General features: G+C 40.5%; 2 protein-coding genes across 3 annotated transcripts in view; one reads left to right on the top strand and one right to left on the bottom strand.

Annotated features, from left to right (window-relative positions):
• Positions 1-22128, bottom strand: part of si:dkey-246g23.2 (solute carrier family 66 member 2) — a 48627-nt gene extending 26499 nt beyond the window's left edge. Inside the window, exons 1-3 of one of the 2 annotated variants that reach the window (XM_041038727.1) lie at positions 22038-22128; positions 18912-19168; positions 18397-18530 (exon numbers count right to left, since the gene is read on the bottom strand). In XM_041038727.1, the coding sequence (XP_040894661.1) occupies positions 18397-18530; positions 18912-19120 (343 nt within the window). In that variant the 5' untranslated portion in view covers positions 19121-19168; positions 22038-22128. Of the gene's footprint in view, positions 1-18396; positions 18531-18911; positions 19169-21814; positions 21927-22037 lie in introns of those variants that run through there. The other variant, XM_041038726.1, reaches the window with a different exon arrangement.
• Positions 22129-22267: 139 nt separating this feature from the next.
• hsbp1b (heat shock factor binding protein 1b) lies at positions 22268-24742 on the top strand. Its single transcript, XM_041038870.1, has 4 exons — positions 22268-22447; positions 23583-23649; positions 23893-24019; positions 24180-24742. Exons 1-3 carry the CDS (start codon positions 22403-22405, stop codon positions 24012-24014), a joined length of 234 nt encoding a protein of 77 aa, XP_040894804.1. The 5' UTR covers positions 22268-22402; the 3' UTR covers positions 24015-24019; positions 24180-24742.
• Positions 24743-25208: the final 466 nt, after the last annotated feature.

Below are 25208 nucleotides of genomic sequence, written 5' to 3'. Positions count from 1 at the left end.
TTCACCAGGAGAAATGGCACATTCATTTGCATAATATTTTGTGTATTACAAAAGTCTTTCATGCAGAAACATCCAAGTAATACATTCAGAAGTCAATAGCTTAAAGTTGCTGGCTTGAATGCCTAATGCGGAGGCATTGTGCGTCTTTTATTAGAGGCTCCTATTAGCAGCTACAATGAACATGTGCTTTAAGCTGCAAGGCTGAAAGTTGAGATGAAAGGTGATATCAGACATTTAGCTTTGCACAATTACTTGACATTTTTGAGGTTGGGACAAGCTCCTCGCAAAGCACCAAGACCCTTTCCAACTTTTTCACAAACTGAAACACAAACAAAATCCAAAAAATAACATTAATTAACAGTAAATATCAATTTTAGCATTTATTTTTTGAAAAAAATCTTGCTTTGTCAAATTTGTTTTTCATTTCATCATATCACATTTCATGACAGTCGTGTTATCACTTACTCGCCTCCTGCCACTGAGATGGGTAGAGATAAAGAGGTAGATTCATAAAATTAATATTTAGGAGAGAGGGATACAGAAATGTATTTCATTCATGCTCTGCAGCAAGTAATCTTTTGTCTTTTTCCTCTAAGTTTCTGCTGCAGTAGCTGTTCTCCAAGTGGGCAGCTCTGACCTCGCACTTCCTCAGTGAGTGTACGTGTGTGTTCCTTCTAGCCTCTTGACCCAGACGAGGCTTAACTAATGAGCTCTATCGGTATTTACAACCCACAACAACAGCTCTGTGACTGCTTGACCTCTGCTGCGTGTTAATGGATTCCACATTCAGATCCATTTCATAAAATAATAACTTTGGGATACTGAAGAGCTCCTTATCAAAGTCAGAATATACTGTGCACTCCTTCACTGACATGGACTGAATCTTCACATTATGGGAGCCACTCCTTCGTGTGGATATCACACAATGGACACAGAGAGACAGACAAAAAAAAGTCTATTCAAACATTTTTTTGCTGCTGAGCTTTAAGATAGGAAGAGTGATGGCCTACCTCTTTGTTAGTGTGTGTGTGTGCATCCTGAAAGAATACTGTGCATCAGTCAGTACAGTCAGTACATGACATCTCCACACGTCTGCTTCAGCCTCAGCTCCACTGACAGCTCTGGCACACTGTCACACTCTCACATCCACCACCACTATCCTCCAATCTACCTTTTAACATTCATTCGCGCTCTAGTACCTCTGTCCACTTCCGTCTCTAAAAGTCACTGACCGGAGGCTGCAGCTTGTAGATTAATGAGACTCAGTCAGCCTCTGGTATGCCATATTCTACACTACACCTAACAGCCACTATTCAAAGATTGAGAGGAATCAAACTGCAATTAGTAATGAAAATATGAGTCTTTAGCTGGTTTCCTTGACTTTTTATTCATAAACAGAACAAAGGCTACTGGAGGCTATAGCCAACACACACACACACACACACACACACACACACACACACACACACACACAAAAAAACTGTCTGGTTTTCAGTGTGTTCTCCACGCTAACATCTCACTTCAACTTCTGCTGCAGATTAACCGACCCTCCCCAAACTAACATGAACAAAAGCAACCATCCTCCTTCACTCTCTGCCAATCACAGGTACTCTAGTTCCCACATGACCAACAGGCATTTTTAAGAATAAAGGTCAAACACTGGCTGGTTCCAGCTTCTTAAATGGGATGATATGATGCTTTTAATTACATGTATTAAAGTAAACTGAATATCACTGGGTTCTTGACTGTTTGCTGGACAAAACATGAAATCTGAAGACATCAGCTTGGTCTATGAGAAGTTATAGAGGCACATTGTCATCAATGGACTCGCAAACTTTCGTATGTCAGTCTTTTACACACTGTGTATTGCCATCTATGGCAAAGTGGTTACTTAATTAAATTGAATAATTGTATTTTGACCTTGGAAAGGCATTCTTAACATTAACAACACAATACTGATTCCAACTACACTATCGTGTCTAGCTTATATAAATGTCATCACAACTGATTTTTTTTGTCAGCACTTCTCCACATCAAGATACGTTTTGGAGCATATTTCAACAAAAACTGATTTGAAAGAAGAAAAATAGATGAGATCTGAAAGTGCAGTCTAACAGAGTGTCAGGAAATGACTTTTTTTCCCAGAACTTCATATTTCACACTTGCCATCTCACCTGAAAATTATAATTTTTTTCTCCTGTAATTCTTTTTTAGAGCACCAGGTCTTGAGAGGCTCGTCGGTTCTCAGTTACCAGGAGCAGAGAGGGGCCATGAAAGCCCCTACTCTGTCTTTTAACACTGACTTCTCATTTGCTATCCACTTTACAACTCCTTCCATTCTCCCTCTCCCCCTTTCAGTTACAGCACCTCCCCCCATTCTACCCCACCCTCTCCTTCTGCATCTATCCAGTACTGTAGGTTCCATTAGAGAAGAGAAAGTCAGAGATAAAAAGCCCTTCCTGGGCATTGCCCATCACTTGCCCTGATAGCAGCGGTATGAGCCTCTATATCTTCTCTTGCATGCCAGCTAAATCCATAAATGTCTCAAATCTTTTCAAGATCACACGAGATTGGGTGTGTTTGCAGGTAGTTTGGCCTTAAGAAACTTCAGCGTTTTCTCTTTGAAGTGCTTTGCTTGTTTAGGATTTGCTGTCTGCAGCAAAATGAAAGTTTGACGTTGTTTCAAAGAAAGCCCTGTTTTTCCGTTTCATGCGTTTTTCAAAGGTTATCCAGCCTGATGAGTGAGCAGATATGTTTTCTTATTATGTGTGTTAGTTGATGAGCTGTTATCTACTGCTCCTAAACAGTAAGCCTATTTTCATCTCTCTCCGTCAATAGCAAATCATTTTTAACTCATTTTTATTAATAATTTTGTTCTCAGAAACTTAAAAGACACAGACAGACTGATCTGACTCTCTTATTTTCAGAAGTGGCAGAATAAAGGCTGAAGCAACATCAGGAGATTCAGACGAGCAAAAACATCCCTGGCCTCACTTTTATTTTTTCCTTTGCAGAGTAGAGCTTTCAACCAGCTCTGGCAGCTCATGCTGTCAGACTACACGGAGCTGGGGCTGTGAATGTTTGTTTGATAGGAGAACATCAGGGCACAGAGCTGACACTGAGCTGACAGTGAGCAGGAAAGTCTGTCTTCTTCAACTGTTCTTATGCCCACAATCGTAACTACATACAATGCAGTCCCTAAGTATATGATCAGTGACGTGTTCTCTATTGTTCTGGCTCTACTCCAGCATACTGGATTAGAAATGAAACAATAACTATGAGATTAAAGTCCTCATTTTCAGCTTTAACAGTATTTGATGTTCACATCCATACTGGGTTAACACTGTTGCACTCATAGGGGATTTTATATAGTCTAGTAATTTTAGTTCAGTGCAGCAAGACAATGAGATTCTTGGCTGAGTGTCGAGGGATTTTTCATGTCCTGGTACTTGTGAAATGCATCTGTATGTTGTAAATAAAAATATTTAGCAATTCCTGCTTTTTCTTAACGTCCATGCGATAAAGAGTAGGAATGCAGCATGAAGAGTAGGAAGAGTGATACTAGTTAGTATACTAGTTAAATGTTAAAGGCTTGATATATATGTAACCTTGATGTCGGCACTGTTCAAGTAGTTTTACTTGAGTCAGTGGGCACCATGCAACACTTTCATATTCTTACCCTAAACTTGTCCCAGGTCAGATTCTGCAACTCTCTCCTCTGCTTGTGGTAAATTAATGACTTGTTTTAACTTGATGAATGTCACTTGTTCACGAGGAGGTGAACTTTGGTGAGATTTGCATAATTGAAATCCCCAAATCCTTCAGAACAGAAAATTAATTTTGTAGCATTTTTATATTGGTTATAAATTTTAGTTATACATTTTTATTGTAGCTGATAAATAATTTATTGAAGCTGATGTCAGTTACATATTTAAGCTCGGGTTGGGGGGGGGGGGGTGTTGGTTGGGGTAGGGGCAAAGTGCTGAGCTGCAGTGACCTTGGTGCTGAGGATGAAGGAGTGGAGGGAATTGAGGAGGTCAAGCATCACTGAAGCACTCCACTTTTCCTCACACATGCTGGGAGAGCATGACAGAAACAGAGGAGGAGGAGGAGATCAAATTAACTACGCTCCTGCTCTCTCGTTCTCTTTCTCGATTCTTTCTGTCTCACTCATACACACTCCGGCAGACACACAACACATGTCAGCGATGTGGCTGTAAGAACTGTACAGTACTTTATGATGTACATATAGACCAAAGGTACACTCTTTGTCTGTCTGTTTCCTTTCAACTGAACACACATGCTCACACACTCACAGAGTCAAAGTTAAACCTGGCTGCGTGTGAAGGTGAATTGGTCCGATAATAATCAGCTGTTGACCAGATGGAAGAGTCAGGAGCTCCAGATAAGGACATGGCAACAAGGGGGGCCAAAAGGGTCCAAACTATTTATTAGGGTCTATCAGGGCAGACACACTATCAATGCGAGGCTCTCTTCCAATAGAGATAAACAGGTGTAAATCAAAGATAATGCGACTGGAAAACAAAGTCAGGTGGGGCAGCAAGACTATTATTAGCTGCAGAATTACATTGTGTATGTCAAAAGCTTTCCTGATCAAACAACACGACATTCACTGCAGAGATGACAGCTTGTGATGTGATCTGTCTGTGGCATTTGCTAAAATAAGGGCCTACAGTTATATTTTCTGTGTGTGGTGTGAATATGTACATCAGCATTCATTTTCAGCTTAGACTTATATAGCCGAATACAGCCTGAGTACCTGAAATGCATATTTGATATACAAGGCATAGTAAGCATTTCCTGCTTAGTCACAGTGCTGGGAATGGGCTCTGAGTATGACTGTATGTGAAAGCACATTAGCAGGAAGCATGAGAGTTTATCATGTATTCAATTTTAATGCCTTTCTGCAACTTCCTGTGCTTTTGTAAATGTATTGCTCTAAGATACAGTGTGTTACATCCAACACATCCTTATCATACTCCTAAAAGGGATCTCCCAAGGACTGACATCTTGTCCTAGTGACCTGTAGCTTGAGGTCACATAAAGGGTGATGTTGATAGTGACCTTAACACTTGCTAGGGGGGGGCAATTTTCCATTGGACGACTGTCTTGTATAAGCAACAGAGGGGTAATCGCGTGAATTATTTTTTGCTAGTGGTGAAAACTATTTTCCTTGTAGGAGTCTGTGTCTATATTATACAATATATGTTTTAATCTTTAATCCGTCAGTGCTTTGTGTTAATTCATGTGCTGAATGTTTTACAGGCAATTTCCACAACGTGTGTCACAGGGAAAACTGTGAATTACAAATGCATGCTATCTTACGTGCATGCAAATGCGGCGCATATTTACCCTCCACTACATGAATGATGATGATGATGATGAAATGTAAGGGAGTAGTCAGAATAAGTAGCTGACAGTATGATCTACTGGCTGTTATTAATATTTTAACCTTAAAAGCAATTTTAAGAAATTCTACACAGCACAATTTTCTATAACTCACACATGACTGCCACTGACTTTACATGTGCACAGAAACGGCAGGTTAATTTTCTACTAGAGCAATGAACAGCACAACGCACATGATGCTGTAACTGAAACTGGTAAACGACCAGAGGATATCTATATCTGTATCAGGTCTAGTCTCTATCAGGATTTCACACACACACATACACATACACACACACACACATACACGGCGTGACACGCGACAAACACTCCCATTTCCTCAGGGTACAATTACCTCATCACCCTGTCTGAATCCACAGTAATTAGCATCGCAGTGGCTCATTAAAAGTCATTATTTAGATAGAATGTCCACTTGACCTTGCTCACTACACAACTGGCTACTTTCCTTTGTTCTCTTCTCCCAGTGTGTGTGTGTGTGTGTGTGTGTGTGTGTGTGTGTGTGTGTGTGTGTGTGTGTAGTTATGACCCTAAGATAAGGTATATCGCATATTACTGGGACAGGGGCTAACGAGGCTAAATATTTTACCATCTGTGACAAGCAGCAGAGAATCACAGAGATAAATATTAAAAACAAGCAAAAGTGAAAAATTCAGATATTACTATAGTCTCTAAAAGTCTGCAGCACTGATCAATGAGTCACTGAAAAGGTACCGCCACTTTGTGTCTGGCATTGCAGTGTTACACTTCATCTGTTTCACCATCTCTAGAGAGTGAAAACAGAAAAACAAAAAGACGCTGCAGCAAACGCGATGACTGCCAAAGGAAAATGCTAATTAGCTGCTCGTATTGGGTTTATTTACAGTACATTTAGCTGTTAATCTGAATCTGTGAAAGGGAGGCAAATTCTTAACAAGTGTGTTTTTAATTACTGTATGAGCAGCAAGAAGTACAAGCAACTGCCAGTCAGACTGTTGATAATACAACACATACTGTTTATTGCTGCCAGCTGGACATCGTGGCAGCTTTAGTTACTTGGACCAAAGACTTAAAAGTGCATCCCACATTCTTAGAAGCACTAAATCAAAGACTGAAGTACAATTTGTGTGTCCGATTTTGTATTGTTTTTCTTCGAGTCGAGAAAAGTTGGCAAGCCTCTGTATTTATGCGTTTGTACATTTATCACTGTTATTTGTCCTTTGAAAAGAGTTTCAAAGGACCAACAGACTTCATTTTAGCTCTGACAAAGAACAGCAGGAGAGAAACCGGCTTTATGAATTTTAGCAGCTCTGGTAGTGCAGCCCTTTTATGTCACTAACAATGCAAAGACAATGCATTTTATAAAGACTGCTGGACACTGGTTGACAAACGTAACAACTTTCCACATAAATACTAGAAAAAGAGATATTCCACAACGAAATCACTGTCAGTGTTAAGGGTCTGTATGGATGTCTTCTTACAAATTAAGCGCTTTTTCCTTTTTGTAGCTGACTGGCTTTCAGGAGGGATGGGAACTGATAAGATTTTATTGATACCAAAGCCATTTTTGATTCTGCTTATTGGTCAGATTCTCTTAATGAGTCCTAATCAATTTTTTTGTGGAAAAAAGCCACACAAGCCTGACAGCACGCTGTAGCCACCAAAAAAGAAAAAAAATATGCTAAGCCTGCCTGTGTGGTGCTAATTATTATAACAGCATATTTACCTTCAGTGACGGATGCACTGCTCGGTTGGGAGGCTGTGCACCCGTGCATAGAGAGTCAAATACATGGCATTCCTGAAATTTAAGCCCATGTTGCGAAGACAGATGTTTCAGCAAACTGTTGGTGTTTCCACCCTGACTTGAAATTCCCATTTTACAGACATTACACCTAGCACTGACTTGGTCTTTCTTCATGAAGTGAAGACACACTCTGGACCACTTCTTACTCACCACCATGGCTCCCTCTTGTTGCAAGTTTCCAGCAGCGTAGACGCCTGAGTTTGACGTCACTGTTTTGCAATGTGCAACTGTCAGGAAAACATGCCAGCATGAGTAAAGGGAGCTGAAAAGTTTGGAGGCTTACGATTCCAATGGTTTGGACAATTTGGAACCGGTTCTTGAATTCCATCCCTGGCTTTCAGTGCTTGTTTTTATAACATGATGCAGATGGAAGAGGATGTGAGGTTCAGCAAGCATGCTGTTTCTGTGAGGTTGCATCAGTGTCCAATGGCTTGCTTCAACAGTTTAGACAGAAGAGAAATAGAGGGAGATTTACAGGGTTGGGTAGAGAAGGATGAAGTCTGAGCAAGACAAAGGGAAGGTGGAGCCGAGACAGACGGAGATGGCTGCTTATCAGACAGAGAGACTGAGAAATGTTTTGCATCTTGCAATATTCCTGCACTTCTTCCCTGTGACAGCAGCTTATCGTTCTATGTACCGACAGCTCAACTGCCAAACTCTTTTTTTTACTTTGTCTTATTTCCATACAGGCAATGGGATGTATTTTAAATCAATACATTTCTTACGTGGCGTTCAGTAAATAAAATCACCTGTGAAGCAAAGGTAACCTTGACTATTTAGAATGGCCTTTTGGTTTGCAGTTTAAATACCATTTATTACTCTCAATTCTGTTCTGTATTGTTGCCACTGATGATTAAAAGTTGTTAATCATTGTCCACATAAGGTCGAACATGTTTGGTCACAGCCTTCATACACGCCTGGAGATGCATTGGGATGATGCCTGTACAAGCAAACTTTAGGTGAATTGATTATATATTATTCAACACCTTTTGCCTTTGATCTAATTTTTATTTTGATAATTATCTGAGCTGCTGGTTGGACGCTCTGCTTCAAATACTGGAACTATTTGATATGCAGAAACAGTGAGAGCTCCAGCTGAGGCAAAGTTACAAAACTGCTCAACCCAAACATCTAGCAACAGAGACAGACTGTTAGCAAACAACAGACAAACTCTAATCACCTGGTTGTCTCTTTTTTTTCTGACTTCCTAGTTTTTTCAGTGACGTAAGTATTTTTTCAGCCAGTTTTGGATGTTTGTCATGGTCTGACTTTACGTGTGTGTGTGTGTGTGTGTGTGTGTTTGGGTTTGAGGGCAGTCCTGCAGGCACTGATGTTCTCAGGAAGCACAGCGTGACATGTTGGAGACCAGTCAGAGTAGTCTACTGTCTCACGGATGGCACAGTGCCCAGGGCACAGCATCACCTCTCCAATTAGGACAGTGGGAAAGCAAGCATCCTCTGCTACATCCTCTACTACACACACAGCTGTAAGTTCCTGTTCCTCTACAAAATGGATCATTCCTAAAAGTTTAGAGTTTGAAAACTTTCTCTGAGAGGATATGTAGTTATCTCATGGCAAGTGTGTGTATCTCAACTTCTTAAGTGACTCGTGAACTTAGCGTTGCTAGAAGGGTTAAATGACCTGAGCATATTTAATCACACCACTAACTTCCCCAACAGCCTAGACAATGTATATTGGGCCAATTATCCGCTGAAATAAGGAAAATATACCAGTTAAGAGTCAAGTGTTTTTACCAGTGATACAGCAAGTAGTTTTACTGAGGCTATTTCTTTTACGGTATGGGTATTTGTGACTTTATGTCTGTGTGTGAGAAAGAGTGTGAGACAGGCAGAGCTTTCTCTTAATGAGCGAGCCAGAGGGTTGTTAAAGTTTGACTCTATCACATTCCCTCTGATCGGGTCTGATCAGAGCACAACACACTGAGCAACGAAGCTGTGAGAGAGAGAAGAGGGAATGGTTGAGGCCGTGCTCATTTCAGTCCAACTCAATGAGGGAATAATGAGTTTAAACCTCACAGGGATCACGAAGCCTGCTTGACATCGAGGAGTCAAGGACTAATGTGCATTAACCCTTCAAGAATCTCATGAGTCTCTGGACAATTTTGCCTACATGCATCGTTGTGGAGGAACTGTACAGTTATTGCTCTGTAGTATCTACTTGTCCATAGTCAGCAGTTTTGCTGCAAACTACTTAACGTATCTAAGTCTTAGTCAACATCTGTCTTTGTGGTGTGATTCCCTTTATACACACACACGTTTAGCAAGCAAAAACAAAGTGGCCTCTTGAAAAGGTGAGTAGGACCACAGAAAATAAAGTCACAGTGACTGTATTTTACCCTCCACATGCAAGAAAACTGCTGACAAAGCAGGTTACAATGTCAATGCAATAATGTAGAGATGTTTTAGTACACGTTGGCTGTAAAATACTTAATCTCATGCACCTCACTTTTTATGAGCTTCTTGATAAAAAAAAAAAATAAGTGAGGTCATGGTTCAAAAATATAAAGTTTATAAGCTTAACTTATTGTTATGATTCAGTTCATGTCCAGTTGGGGAGAACAACCTCAGTGTCAGTGATGTGATGCCAGGTGCTAGAAAGAAGACGTCCAACTCTGCTGGATTTGTTTTTCCCTCACAAACTACTTTTGACAAGCACTGACAGCAGCATGCAGAGAGCACACAAACTGACAACAGTCAAGTTTAATTTAGGCCTGACTCACAGAATTAACATTAGTAGTGACAGCTGACATGTACGTCATTTTAACCAGCGAAAGCGACGGTCAGCACCGGCTAAAAATGAGAAGCTAGCTTTGAATATAAGATGCTATGTAGTGATACTCGGGTTTACATTAAGCTTTGTAAGAAAAGGAAAAACAACAAAGTGTGACACTTAAGATGCTGCATCAAATATTTGGTATTTTTGCTTGCAAATTTACTTTATTAGACAATTATTTTCCTGTTGATCGACTAGAATTTTTCGAAACTGAAACTAATCACTAGTTGCAGCACAAGTCATGTTTGCACAGTTAAAAGTTTAAAATACTACATTTAAAACACAAAGAACCTTCTAGTTTCTTCAGGCTTTCGTCATTGTCAGGATGCTAAAATACAACAGCAGCATTATTTATACATTTAGTGATAAATATCAATATCGGAAATTGAGAAAAATTTATCGTGATATTATTTTTTGCCATTTTAAACACCCAGCTCTGCCATATTGGACGAGCTGAGGCTGTTCTTTCATCGACTTCACAGTAACTTAGAAAGTATTGACTTCACGCTCAGTTAGCAGGCGTCAGGTCTGATATATGGACGTGATAATCGACACAACTGATACACACACACACAGACACACACGTGCACACACACAATCTGGTACCCAAACACTAAAACAGATGTGCAACACGGCCTGAGATTCTCTCAAACACACTCAATACAGTACGCACACGTAACAGACACACCTGTCGGGTTACATGGCGGAAGTGGACGGTGATAGATTGTGTCTGTTTGTCAGGTCTTCTCTCTTGTGCTGGTCTAATGAGGTGACACTCTGTCCTGACTGACACAACCAGTTCAATGGGGTCAAAGACAAATTCATGAATTACTAACCCACATCCATAAATAACCACAAGGTATCAGGGCAGACCCTCAGGGAGAGGCTGAGAAATTTGCTCAATATTACATTTTACATTTGAAAGCCAAGCTGAGTTTCCTTTCTGTTTGATGTGACCTTTTCTGGACCATGTGGGTCAATGCACTTATCAGCACATTTACAAACCACCTATGTTTATCATGTCATCTTCTTTAAAGCATGCTGGTACTTCATATGTTGATGAATGATTGCCTACCCGACATTTGCAGAATATCAGCTCTGCACCCCCCAGTTAAACAATTCATCTCAGAGCACGAGAAGGACAAACAGCCCACGAGAGCTGCATGGTCACCTTAGCCATCACATAAAAGGCAGTCACTCCTCCACCTTCTTGCGTTAATACCTTCCAACATGCCACCTCTCCTTCTGCAAATGTCTCTCACATTTATTAACCAGGCCAGGGAAAACAACCTCCTTAATCCAAAAAGGTAATAACAAACCTTATCACTGGTTTAGGATTTTTTTTTTCCCACACTGCAACTCTTCTGTGAGCTTCAGTGAAAATTTACAAGTGAAAAAAAAAATTATCTCTACAAATTCTCCCTCTGAGGCATGTTATTTTATTTCAACTTTTTAAATATTCTTCCCAAGTAATCCAATATGCTCATAGCTGCTAATAAAGCACCTCTCACCTTCACCTTGACTTAATTTGACTTGCTAATTAAACTTTACTGTTATCAGGGGTTTAATTAAACACACTTGACGTAGAAAGTAAGCAGAACATTTTTCTGTGTGGTGTAGGATATGTAAATGCAATTGGCTGGGTTTCACAATATCTGTCTTTGTGTTTGTTTGTGTGTCTGTCTGTGTGTGTGCACGCTTGTGTTTGTTATGTTACAGTTGATTCCTCCCGCTGCAGTTCTCCCTGAGTGTTGCAGATAAGGGTGAGTGGCAGAGTCATCATACCCTGCACTGCACCAGTCAGTGATTACGTTACTGTGACAGTATAATGGGAGAAAGGCAGAAACAAATGCAGCACATATATGCACATGCTAAAGACTCACTATCCCTGCCTATGAGATGCAACCCAACACAAACACACTCAGAATTTAAACATAAGCCTGTAATTTGTCTGCAAATTCTGTCAAAAATCACACATAAACCCACGGAAATTGCAAGCACCTTCACATTCAAATTTCCTGACTCAGAATCACAACTCATTAATTCTGTACAAGGGTGTAATGTGAACACTGGTGTACAACCTGAGGAATAAGAAGTTAGAGTCCAGATCAGTCACTGCATGGCCTCTGGGCCACATGCAGCCAGCAGAGCCTCTATCTGTGGGCCGCGATGGTTTGAATTTTACACAAAGGCCTTTGTAAGATCATGAGGTTACTCCCACTTGGGGGCAGCATGCTGTTTTTTTAATATATGCATCAACTGTATCAAGAGGTCAGGTGATGCAAAGTGCAATGAGACGAGTCGACCATGTCAAATTATGGATTGTTTTGTGATTAAACAAAAGCGGCAGCAAACCACCACACAGAGTGCATTATGTCACACACAGGACGAAGATGGAGAAGAAGAAAATGGACAGACAAATGAGTGGGAGGAAAAACAGGTCAGCAAAATGAACAGAGATAATTTGAGGAAAAAATGGACAGAAGCGGTTCTTCATGGAAAACAACTCAAATCCAATGTGCTTATTAAGGCAGAAAGAATGTATGGCTCGGATCGGTGTCAACTGCTGAAAGATTCTGAGTACAAAAAAAAAACGGCATAGATTCTAACAAAGAATAAGAAAGTGTTTACAGACGCAGATGTTATGAAGGACTGTTGTCATCTGCCTTCAGTAACAAAGAGACCGTTCTAACCCAAAGACAGGAGCTGCAACTGTCCGTCAAACTTAAATACAAAGGGACAGCTTTTGGTGAGGAACTTTTGTGCTTGCTGCCAATGCAAGGCCGAACTAGAGGAGAGGACTTTTCATATGCACTTGAGAACTCTTTTGAACAGAACAATCTCATCAGCTGGTCAAATCTTGCATCCGTATGCACCAACAGAGCCCTAATATGTGTGTGGGAAAGTGATGTGTCTTATCAGGCAGTTGAGGAGGAGGGAAGATTTCCCCAGTTTTGCCGCATTGCACTGCATTATTCACCAAGAAGCGCTGCTGGCAAAACTAAAGAACATGAATCTTCAGAAAGTAATGCAGCTGGTTTTACAGATTATCAACTTCATCCTTGCCAGAACCTTGAATTATCACCAGTTCTGGGAACTGTTACAAGGATGTGAGACAAAATAGGGAGAGTTGTTAATGCATAATGAGATTCGCTTGTTATGTTGCACCAGAGTGCTGGAGAAGTTTTTGAGTCTCCTGCCTCAAATCGGTGAATTCCTTTCAAGCACACGAAGGGAGGAGCAGGACTCTGTGAATCCCCGAGTGGGTGCTGAAGTTGGCTTTCCTGACAGACATCAGCTGCCACCTGAATTCACTGAATCTACAGCTCCAGGGAAGGGAATAATTTGCGAATAAGCAGGGGTGAAAAAGAAGTGAAAAAAAGTTTTCTATCTGAAAAGTCTTTTTCTGATTTCTTATTTATTTATCTATTATATGTCAGACCCCTAAACATTTACAGCAGCCGACGTCTGACAACGATTTTGTTTTTTCCAATTCTATGCTTGCGGGTAACATCCTTTATGTAGTCAGAGCCTTCCAAAACAAAATCAACGCACTGTTCATTCCTGATCAGATATTTGTACACCACACAAGTGGTCACCACACACGATCCAGAACTTCTGTAGGAGCAGAGGGAGGAGCCTGAATCAAGATTTAAAGATGTACGGGATTGCAAAGAGCTTTTCGATTTCATTGATTATCTTTGCGGTCTCTTGCCCTCAGTCATCACAAACCTCTCTCAAAATCAAAATACTGAACTGCAGTCAAATGACATCCTCAATGAATTCTCAGCTGTAAGAGAGTCTGAACCCAAGTTAGTTACCTCTGCTCGGTGCTGAATAGAACTGTATGTGTATACAACAGCTATGGTGTGACTTTAAGAGGTAATAAGTTGCTGGAAAATAGTGTATGTGCCCGTTTGTTCTTGCCTGGATAAATAAAAGCAGGGTAAGAGTTCATTTGGTGGCATTAGAGACAATGAAGTAGCCGCTGTCTGAGCCCACATTCTTTAAATAATTCCTGTCACGCTTCCAATGTCTGCTCTGTCTAAACTCTCCTCAAGAGTTTATCTAACGCAAATTGAAATTGCTTTCACCACTTGAGCGCTAACAGTTTTGAGAATGACCGCAGGGTCAACATCAGCTATCAAGAGTCTCATCTCTTCCTCTGTTTACGGTCTGGTAAGCCCTCACTGGCTCCCACAAACAGCATATTAAACAGCAATTGTGGCTCTGTGCTTTGTGACTCACAAAGGGGGGTTGTAGGCAAGAGCTGAGAATGTTGGCTGGTTATATATGAAAAAAACACAGAGAATGTAAAACTGTAAAACTGCATGTAAAGTTTACAAGTATACACTTTAAGAGCTGAGATCAAATGTTTTAAGTCATGAAAAGGTGCTTTACCCAGTCTAACCAGTAGAGGAGGATGTTGTTCTATTTTTTATTGGGTCTTAATGGATTTTATTGGATCTAGTTGATCAAATCAGCTCATAAATTGTTAATTTTTGAAACTTTCCAAATTAACAGCATAACAGATGTAAGCAATCTGCCTTTACTCTGTGTCTCCACAGCCCTTGCATTTTATATTTTCACATGTTCAGAGTTACTGCCCATTTTCATTGCACCAAGGCTGACACTGTAGCCTGAGGTCACATTTGCCTTTGAACATATTCTCTCCCTTTACCCTCCCATCAGCCTCCCACTCCCTCTATCATAAGGCCAGGACTGTTAATGTGGCACCCTGAGGCAGCCACTGGAAGTCACTGCAAAGTCATAACTCTGAGTCAGCTCAGTGTAGAGACCATTACAAAAACTCTGTGGCCAAAGCATGGGCTCCAATTTTACTCTCCGAACTTTCACTTTAGTGATCATAGCATATACCTTTCAGTCAAATAATTCTCTCTCTTCACTAATACATTTATCTCATTTTGAAAACATTTTCAATATTAAATACATCGATATTTAAGGACTTTTACCTCTATAGGTGATTATGTGAACAATACCATAATGAATAAAGTAATGGGCTCTATAACTATGCTGATGCAGATCAAAAACAGCGACTGTTTTTGCTGATCTTTCATTCTGTAGTTACAGCACCACTTCTTAAGGCGGGATAAAGAAAAGCTAATGCACAATTTACCAACACACACACAAAGAAAACAAGCATCCAACTCACCCAGTCCATACCTACTCAAACTCATTAATGATAATGAAGGTGACTTGACTTGAAAATTCAATGCTAAACTAATTATGTTGATTCTCCCTCAGCCTCCTCTTAAATGAAAAGGAAACCCATGAAAGAAATCTGCATTTTCAGTGTGCTCATGTTGATTCCTTTAAGAAGTACTGTAGATTTTACACTGAGGCTACGATAAGACAAAGGGATTATTAAATTTAAATATCTACAAATTAAATGCATCCTGACTATGTACAGTATGTGTGTTTAAAGTTACAGTATGTCAGGTGAATATCACACTGACAATTTAGTCCAAAACTGGGAGTGGAATTGCCAATAATTTGGTAATATGGACAATTTTCCATATTGTCAATGGAAAGTGGAAAACTGAGTGGACAAAGACACAGTAACAGAGTCTTCCTGAACAATTCTGGTCTTAGGTTGGTACAGTTTGTGTGTATGGTCGAAAAACAATACACACTTGTACACATATCACGATAACATCATTAATGGCAGTCTAGCAGTGATTACAGGAAAACTCTATAATCAACACAACATTTATTTCCTTGGAGGACTGTGGTGGAAGTGCTCAGACCACACTCCTTTCAGTCATACTAACATGCCACCCCACCCCATTGTTCTTTTCCCAGCATACATCAGAAAGGCATCCAGCATTGACTCAATGGTTATGGAAACAATGGGTGTGGAAACAGCAGTAAACAAGCATAAAAGCAGGCCAGCAGGTTTGGGGGGGACAATCAAATCCAGCTTGGGACTCACACAAACAAACCCTTTTTGAAAAAGGTCTGAATATGATTCTGTTTTAGTTACCTTCAAAGCATTTAGGCTCACTGCAAAAATACACAGCCAGTTCCATTCTGAGGAAGAAGGCTCTGTGCACAACGCCAAATGAAGCAACGCAGCATGCCAGATTTCATCAGAGGCTCGCTGACTGTCCTTAGACAATATACAAAATTTAGCAGACATGCTGTATATCACTGACATATGGACTACATGGCAATAGATGCCCTCACAAGTATGGAAAAGGGAAAAATAAGAGGTAAATGCTGCAGCAAGTCAGCACAATCTGCGACAACAGATTTTTACAGGTAGGAATCCTCAGCATAACCAACAGCTGCACAGATGAGTGACAAGTGATTCTCTGTTTCACCTTATCTGTCAGTTTGTGTGTGTGTGTGTCTTTAGCAAGTGGAAAATGAGGTCAGTAAATTGGGGACAGGTGTTGCCACATGAGCAGAAGGATCGTAGATGACCCAAGTATGACACACATGGACTTTGGCGATCTCAGGTGTCCCTACTGGATGAAGAAGTTGGAGGAAGGAAGAGGAGAGAGGGAGAAGAGGTGGGAGCAGGTGAGACAGTAACAAAAAGACAGGACGAAGAGAGAGGACAGGAGGACAGTGGAGGAAGGTGGGAAAAAAAAGAAGGAAGGTGGAGGAAGAGAACGATGCTGAGAAATGAGAGAAGAAACATCTCAGCATGAAAGATCCTCAAATATAGTCACATTTTTGGAAGTCATGCCAGCATGCATCTTGGGGCGAGGAAACTACTTTGCATAGAGATGACCCTAATCTGTTGGAAAGACTTAGCGATGGAGGGATGGAGGGAGGAGTGGACAGTTGGGACGAAGGGCTGTTGAGCTATTCTTGTCCTGACCCCACCATCCCCCATCGTACCCGCACTCTGTGAAACAGGATCTCAGACTCGCCCTTCAGAGAGGGGGCCTTGGTGGGAGAGGGTCATCATGCTGAGTTTTAGTAACTGGAGGATATAACGGACAAACTTGTGTATGAAGATTTGATCCTGGGCTGCATCCGGTTTAATCAATCATCCCTCTGTATCTAACTGTCTTGCAGGCCACTGTATTTGCAACATGTGCACCAACACTGAGGTACATACAAAGCCTCTGAAAATCATCCACCCTCAGAGAAAACAGACAACCCACCATCAGTCGTCATATAGTATTATATTCACCATGAAAAAAGTTTAAGCGTGGGCCTTAATAAAAAAAAGACAGGGCTGACGATGAGTAATACACCAACCCTTTGCAGAGACGAGAGAAGCACAGATGCCTAAGATAAAGATAATAATTACTCTCATGTCCACACTCATACAATCTCTAGTTTCTCATTCAAACCTCACTTTAAAAGCTTTGCCACTGACAGCGAAACGAATAGACTTACATTTTGTTTTTCTTTATAAAGAAATATTTCCATCCTCGCACATCAGTCAACATAAAGTCAAACTGTTACCACGATTTATGTCTTTAATGACAGATTCTGCTCTGCACGATCAGAGTATTACAAGATTCCACCGTTCAATTTCACTCAGTGGCCTGTTATCTAATAAGAAATTGTACTTAGATTGAATTTCTGTCAGCCCATTTGCAAAAGCAATCAACTTCAGCGTCTATAAAAAAGAAAAAACAATTACCCATAAAAGACAGCACCCTATAAAGAGTGACCCTGAAAATAATCATCTTGGATGGGCTTCCTCCTTCTGTACTTGCAGCCATGAGATACACACACACACACACACACACACACAATGCACAGTGTATGCTGATATTGGTGTGCTTAATCTTAGCCCTCTTCATCTCCTCTTGGATTCTCCCTTACCCAGCATTGATGCCTTATCCACTTCCTCCTTACACACACACACACACACACACGTACGCACACATGCATGGACACACAATCAATCTCAGAATAGACTGATCTCATCTGTGACAGTACAGCAACTAATATATCCATAGGACATTTCTGCTTTGCCTTGCACTTTCTTACATGTCTTAATGTCTATGATACCATTATTTTCATTACCCTTTGGGTTTTACTGTTACTAGTGATCAGTAGCATGTGTTTTAATGTCTAAACACAAGGAGGGAAAAGCTGAGATTCAATAAAAAAATGAGGGAAACGAAAATGCAACAACGAGAAAAATGTGGCAGTTATAGGTAAGGCTCTTTGAAATCAGCTGCCTCGCCATTTAAGCTTTTCCAATGGCCCCCTCTTTTGGCAAGAAGTAGGAGTTGAAGCACTTTGCATTTAAACTGCTGACACAGAGAAGTGGTATGCTGGATGTCTTTCACTGGCCTGAAATGATTTGTGAAGCCTGTGTGTACATGTAAGTGATTAGGTTGTCGTGTCAGTAATTATTTCGTGGTTCTTTAGGGCTGTTGTCAGTCAAAGCCGTTTACCTGAAAGTCGGTGCTGCTTGGTGCTCACTCGGTTGGTGTTTTGGACTGCGCAGCAGAGGTGGAGCATGGCAAACATGGTGAGGATCATCACCACGCTCTGAAGCAGCAGAGTCAACTCAAACTGCTTCCCTATCCTAAAAGGACATGACCAAAACACCAGTTACATTTTTTTTGCGTAGGAGGGAACAGTATAGACAGCAAATTAATAGATAATTTGCAACAAAAGTAAAAATAATAAATAAACAAGGCTTGTGAACACCACTTTTAACACACATGACTATTCTATTTATTTATTTATATCTATCTGTCAGAGCTCCTTATTTACAAGAAGCACAGAGCAGTATAATAAAGCAGTATAGGCTTGTGATTGTATAAACAATCTCATTTTATTCCGAGATTTTATTCCTGTTCCTTCCGACACCAAGACTGATCTGAGGAGTGACCTTTTCATGAGCCTTCCAAAGGACAAAAAGAAAGAAAACAGACAGAAAAAAAATGTTTTTTTTGTTCCTCACCAGAAGAATATGCGCAGGATGTTGGCTATGAGCAGCACCAGACAGACTCTGGTGGAGAAGCCCTCAGTGTTGCTGCTCTTCTGGATCTCCTGGTACTGTGGCACATAGGGAAGGGCCCCTCCAAACACCATGAGGCAAGACGCCAGCCAGGACAGCAGCGTCCACGAGCCCTCCATGTCCTCCTCTTGCAGAACCACCTCTGCATCCATCACGCTGAGAGAAGCTCAGGGGCGTCCAGGGGTGTCTAGTGGTTGCACCTTGAAAACAGAAAGGTAACAGGATTGATCATTTACTACTGATGTCTGTTTTGAAGCAACCAGAGGTCTGTAGTAAGCCAAACAGCAGTAAAATCTATTCAAACGGATTACATTTAAATGCCTCAGTTATGTATGGCCCAGCTTGTTTTTTGCATGGTTCAAATTACTGTCCCTCCTCTCCTCACAATACTCTCTCTCAGCAGAAAGAAATCTAATTAAAGCAGCGTGATGGCTGGGGCACTGGGGTCAGAACAGCCAGACTCATGCAAACTTAAACATACTATTTAGGGGAAATAAACTTCATATCAAACATAAGCTCAGTATGTCTCTTTAATGGAAGACATTCTGACACAGTAAGAAAAGCAGAGGTGCAGATAATAAAACGAATGCTGACTGGATTCCATTTGGCTGCTGTAGTTTCAGGGTCCTGGTATTGTGCACTTGAATAGAACAGAGATATAATTAACATTGTTAGTAGCCACTGTGCTTTTCCTGCTTTGACAAGTCAAAATGTCCCAAGTTTACTTAGGGCTGATTTTATATGTTCTTATATGTCTTCATCAGTCTTACAGATTCAGTCTTTGACAATTTGTTGCTCCTCCTGTTGTGCATATTATAGTAAAACTCTGCAGATGTTTCTCTGTACCTACTCTACATATTTTTCTAAGTCAACATTTGTTATTCTTTTTAGGTTGGGCACAACTGTATTTTCCTTCTCCTGGGTTACCAGCTCTCTGGTCAATCAGTCAGAAAAGAGCATTTTGTTTACTGACTGATTTTTGATAAGTCTGTCAAAACAGACTTAAAACTTCAACAATTTTCTTGCTTTGCTTCTTTCTAATTAAATAACAAAACAGTTCCTAGTTGTAGCCCAAATATACACACAGGCTGTATGTGCTCCTATACACTTAGACACATTCTGTACAGGATACAGGCAGAAATGGACACACCTAAAAATAAAGGATATGTAAAGAGTACTACTACATACAAACTGTGACTCACACCTGTATTTCCACTGACCTATAGTGTACACATACTATACAGTGGACTATACTTAACAGCTCCATAACAGTTCAAATAATCACGCAGGAAGAACACTCAGATTAAATTTAAGTCATAAGTTATATTACTGGTCTGTAGATTGAATAAGCAGAGTAGTTATTTGATTATCTGTGGATTAAATGAACATGTAATTTAATTTGTACGTTGTTTTTGCTGTGGGGATTTTGTGGCTGTGCAGAGCACACGGGGGTAACAACTTTTTAAATAAAAAACACTGTTTGTAGAGACAAGCCTGTAGGGTCACACATCTGAAGTGTGACACAGATGTGTGTTTCATGAATAAGTAGCTCCATACTGGGATGGAGATGGCAGGTGAGGAACTGAAGTCAAAGATGTGAAATATCCCATAAAGAGAGAGAGAAGACATTGAGTGCAAGGAATAGCCAGTGAAGTCAGAGATGACAGACAGGTACTGGGGGACATTGCTGAGGTGACCTGGGTGGGAGGAGTCAGTATTAGCTGCCAAAGTATGGAGATAAGTCAAAAACTAAAGTTTGTAGTGTGATTCTTGTGTGACTCTTCTTGTGGTGGTGTAATAATCATTGAGTAACTTTTTTACTGTCCAATCTAAAACAGAGGGCCAGTGTGTGTGTGTGTGTGTATGTATATATATATATAAACCCTTTTGATCCCATACATGGCAGCCAGTCAGCTGACAAGTCACTCAGCAGAGCTTAGCAAAGCAGTCAACACGGTGTCAAGACACAACAAGGTAGTTTAGACATGACAAAATGTAAAAACCTCACCAACAGAAAGTAATTTTTATCACTCTCTGGGTATGATTGTTGATTATAGGCTATTTGTACACAGCAGCAGATGCAACTTTACATGGTGGAGTCATCCAGAAGATGAACGAAGTCTGATTACTCATTAGGCATCTGTTATGTCACATAACTCAGATGTAAGTAACCACATAAGGGCTTCAATATTCCAGCAAAGCCCTCACTTCTCAAGTACTTCACACCTGCAGAGATGTTCAAAGTCAGCCTCTTCTATATAGGCTTTCAAAAGTTCAGATTATTAACAATGCAAGGCGAATGCAACCCTGAGGAGCAGCCTGAACACACTCCATAAATAATGTTTTTACAGGTTCCCTGAAGTTAAACATTATTCAGGCATATAACAACCAACCACCTCTTTCCTTCCTCTGGTAGTGAAGTAAACCATCACACCGTACTGTGTTAGGACACCTCCTGTAACAGAACAAGCTGTGTTATGTAAGCAAAGCATAGCTTCATGGGGTTGGGCCAACATGCCTGAACTCTCAGACATCAATTTTGGGCTACTGCTACAGGACAGAGAAACAGCCATTAACACTGCTATAAAAGTATACAGAGTGGGTTTAACGTGTGTACTGGCCAAATCCACCCGTCTGAGGCAAACACTTCAATAAAACCACCAGATAAACTGTGTTTTTTTTTTATATGAAAGGCTTAATTTGTTAAGTTTTACAACGCACATTCACAACACGCACAATGCCCACCAGTCAGATATCGCTCCCGACAAGGATTCAAGCTCTAAACTGCAGAATTAAACGTTCAACATTTTATAAGCAAACCGTGGACAACTTCCAGCTTCACTTACCGGTCGCCTTCATTCACCTTCCTCCACCTTACCGCAAACACCAACCCGCACACTCACACGAAGGTTTCGGCGTCAAAACACACCGGGTTCCCTGGCAGCTCCAAACTTTCAAATCTCAACTCGTTCACACGGGAGGAGGAAAAACGTACACGCGCCTGCAGACTCGTGCGCGTGCACGCACAGATATACACACACCGTTGTTTAAAATGACTGGCAAACTCACCAAGTTCCAGCATTAAATATGCAGGTCGTTGAGGCTGTGGCACTTCACGGGGTGCAGCCTAACGCCGGTGAGCAAATGTTGCCAGTGAATACCGTTTAGGGTTCTCCTGAGGCCATGAGGGGTCAACAGAACTACAAAGTACTGTACACGCTCCCCTTTCTAAACTCAATGTTCCACATTTCTTAGCACCGTCATTCGGCTCTCGCGAGACTCTGTGTTGTTGTGGGAACAGCTGACAGTGCAGTGGGTGGTGCGACGGACTGCTATCTATTTCGAACAGTTCCAAACGTGATAGCAAATTAATCGGCAGACAGCTCTTTGAATTTCAGTGCTGTTTAGGCACAGATAATCGTTTACTCTGCAACATGGCCGAGACGGATCCCAAGTCGGTGCAGGACCTTACCAATGTGGTGAGTCGTGATCGTGTCGGCAACCCTGCCTTAGCTACAGTAGCTTAGCCAGCAGTGGATGCTAACGATGGCAAGCTATCGTTAGCTTGTTAGCAAGCAAAGGTTAGCCAGAATGCAGCGGATCTGTCGCATTTGTGATATGTATTAGGCTGTATAATAAAATAAGTTCACTGGCTCGGTGTGTTCAGACTGTTCAATGAAGCCAGGGCACCATGACTTCAGTTTAGCTTCACCATGTTATGTAAGTAGTGGTCAGTAGGTCTTCTAAATGACATCACGAAATCACAACCGAGCAAACCGCGTAGTATTATATAAAGAGGTTAAACTTCTCTGTAATGTAACGGCTATAGAGACGCTTGCACTAATAGTACATTTTCCATTGTCGGTTTCCATCATGTTGAGTTGTACAGTTTTACTCTGGGAACTTCCACAATTCAGTGTGCAAATGAAACGGTACTTATGGTTGTTTCATACGGCAAAGAAAGCTGAAGTAATGTTACCGTGTTGTCATGGCGATGAGCTTTCGTTAGAGGTGTCTTAGCCATAACAATCCTCTCGTTTGCTGTTGTTTGCTGTTAAATGTATATACATTTAATCTAAAACCATCGCTCACGGTAGTTATCTTTCACAAGTCCCCAGCACCTGAGGCAGACATTTGGTGAAATTAAACTATTGATCAGTGGCATAAACATCACTTTGGACATCACTGTGATAGAGCCACATTATGTGAAGGGCAGACAGAAAATGCACGAATACAGTATAGTGTGGATTTATGGTGCTTTCATTATTCTGCAGACACACTGGTACTTGATCACAGTGAATTAATGAATTGGTTACTTAGCAATTGCATTGTTGTCAAGGAAACGAGTTACTTATGTTATCATTGTCCTGCTGCTTTTTTTAATGCATTCATAGAGCACAGACACGGTACATTAGAATTGGAGTGCCAGTGCTCAGAGTATTATTAATACTGTATGATCCACTGGCAGTGGTACGACTTAAATTCACAACATTGTCACTCATCCACAAATTAAACTGGTAGATTTGTTGAATGGCTGCCATCTTCTGTGAAACAACTTTGATTTGTAGATCCATTATTTTGTCACTTACAGTATTCGTGTTATATGTTTCACAGGTCCAGACATTGCTGCAACAGATGCAGGACAAGTTCCAGACCATGTCAGACCAGATTATAGGGAGGAATATCCTTTCATTTAAAATGAACAATCAATTGTTTTAATTAGTTTTAATTTAGTTTTATTTTTTATCCAGTAATAAATTGATATCTTAATTCTTATTTCTTTCATCCAGCTTGTCTTTCTCACTGCATTTAATTTCCACAATCAAAGTACTGACTCATAGACTGACCCAGACATAATTTTGGCCATTTAAGAGTGACTTTGTGAGTCTCTTAGTTTAATTATGTGCCTTAACCGCCTCTCCACTTGATGAGATGAGCACACGTATTGATGACTTGGAGAAGAACATTGCTGACCTGATGACCCAGGCTGGTGTTGAAGAGATTGAGGCAACACCAGAAAAGGCTAAAGAGGGTCAAGGCTCATAATGAAGGTAAGAAGCAAGTCTGTCTAGCTTTCCACCTAAGATTTCATGTTAATTTAGCTTTGTCTTGTTCCCTGTAAATGTGTAAAAGTGCATGTTAAATGTTAATGAATTCACCTTCAGTCTGAGCTTACAACAACATGGATCATTTGTTTTGTCTGCCCCGCAGGTTCCTAAGTAACAAGGTGTGAAGTCGGTCCTAAATTCAGGAGCAGCAGACTTTTCCATTCTGAAAATGACTTCTATTGATTTGGTGTGTCATTGTGTGAAATGCCTTTTTATATATTGAATATTGTGATAAACGGTTACAGTTATGTAATGACTTGAAAAGCTGGACGTTATTTGTAAGCTAGAATAGTGTGATATCCCCTCCAGAACTTAAAAATGCTCATGTGCAGGAATGCAACTTAAGGATTTAGTGTGCTGACCTGAGAGTTATATCGCTGCCATCATATATTATAATTCAGTCCAGTGAGGTGATGGCTGAAGGCAACAGCTTTGTCCAAGCCTGTGCTGAGAAGTACAACCCGCAGGCTAACAGGCCAGTAGAACCTCCATCCCTACCCACATGGGAAATGGGCAGAGTGAACATCTGAAGCCTGCAGTGTTTCACAAACAGCACTGTTACTACCAAGGTGTTGGATGCATTCCAATTCAAACTGATTTTCTTCTATTAAAGCTATTTAATACAATGCTGTTTGTCATGTACTACATAATAAATATTTGGCCAGGTGCTGAGTCAGTTTTTTAAAAACAGAACTAACTTTGAGGTGCTCAGTGATTTTTCTGTTTATTTTTTTTCAAGCTATATTTTTTATTTTATGATGTAAACTATCTGGAATGTCTCAGTGTTGCATGTTTTTTAGACTGCATAGTTTATATAATTTATTTAAATTACATTTTAGTATTACACTTTAAAGTCAACTAATCTGAGCAATTGGGGATTTATCTCATCAATATTTATCAAAATGTTCTACCCACATTTAATGGCATTAGAGATATTTGCAATAATGCCCACTCTAAAGTAGCATTTAGACAAATTGTAACCACACCCTCACAGGAACCTTTATTCGAACTAATACAAACACAAAATGTACAAAAAAACCCAAAAACATACAAACCAAAAAAGGACAACTAATGGCAATCTTCAAAACAAAGTGCCAAATGCATATAAAAATGAACAGTAAAACAAAATATG

The sequence above is a fragment of the Toxotes jaculatrix genome, chromosome 5 (assembly GCF_017976425.1).
Source record: "Toxotes jaculatrix isolate fToxJac2 chromosome 5, fToxJac2.pri, whole genome shotgun sequence".
NCBI lineage: Eukaryota > Metazoa > Chordata > Actinopteri > Toxotidae > Toxotes > Toxotes jaculatrix.
The sequence above is the reverse complement of the archived record's forward strand: the minus strand, read 5'-3'. Positions and strand labels throughout refer to the sequence as shown.

What these genes read in the sequence shown, in the direction of transcription:
- hsbp1b (XM_041038870.1), top strand. Translation starts at nt 22,403, where the DNA reads ATGGCCGAGACGGATCCCAAGTCGGTGCAGGACCTTACCAATGTG. An exon ending in TGCAGGACCTTACCAATGTG is followed by an intron (nt 22,448 to 23,582) that starts GTGAGTCGTGAT and finishes TATGTTTCACAG; the next exon opens with GTCCAGACATTGCTGCAACA. An exon ending in AGACCAGATTATAGGGAGGA is followed by an intron (nt 23,650 to 23,892) that starts ATATCCTTTCAT and finishes CCGCCTCTCCAC; the next exon opens with TTGATGAGATGAGCACACGT.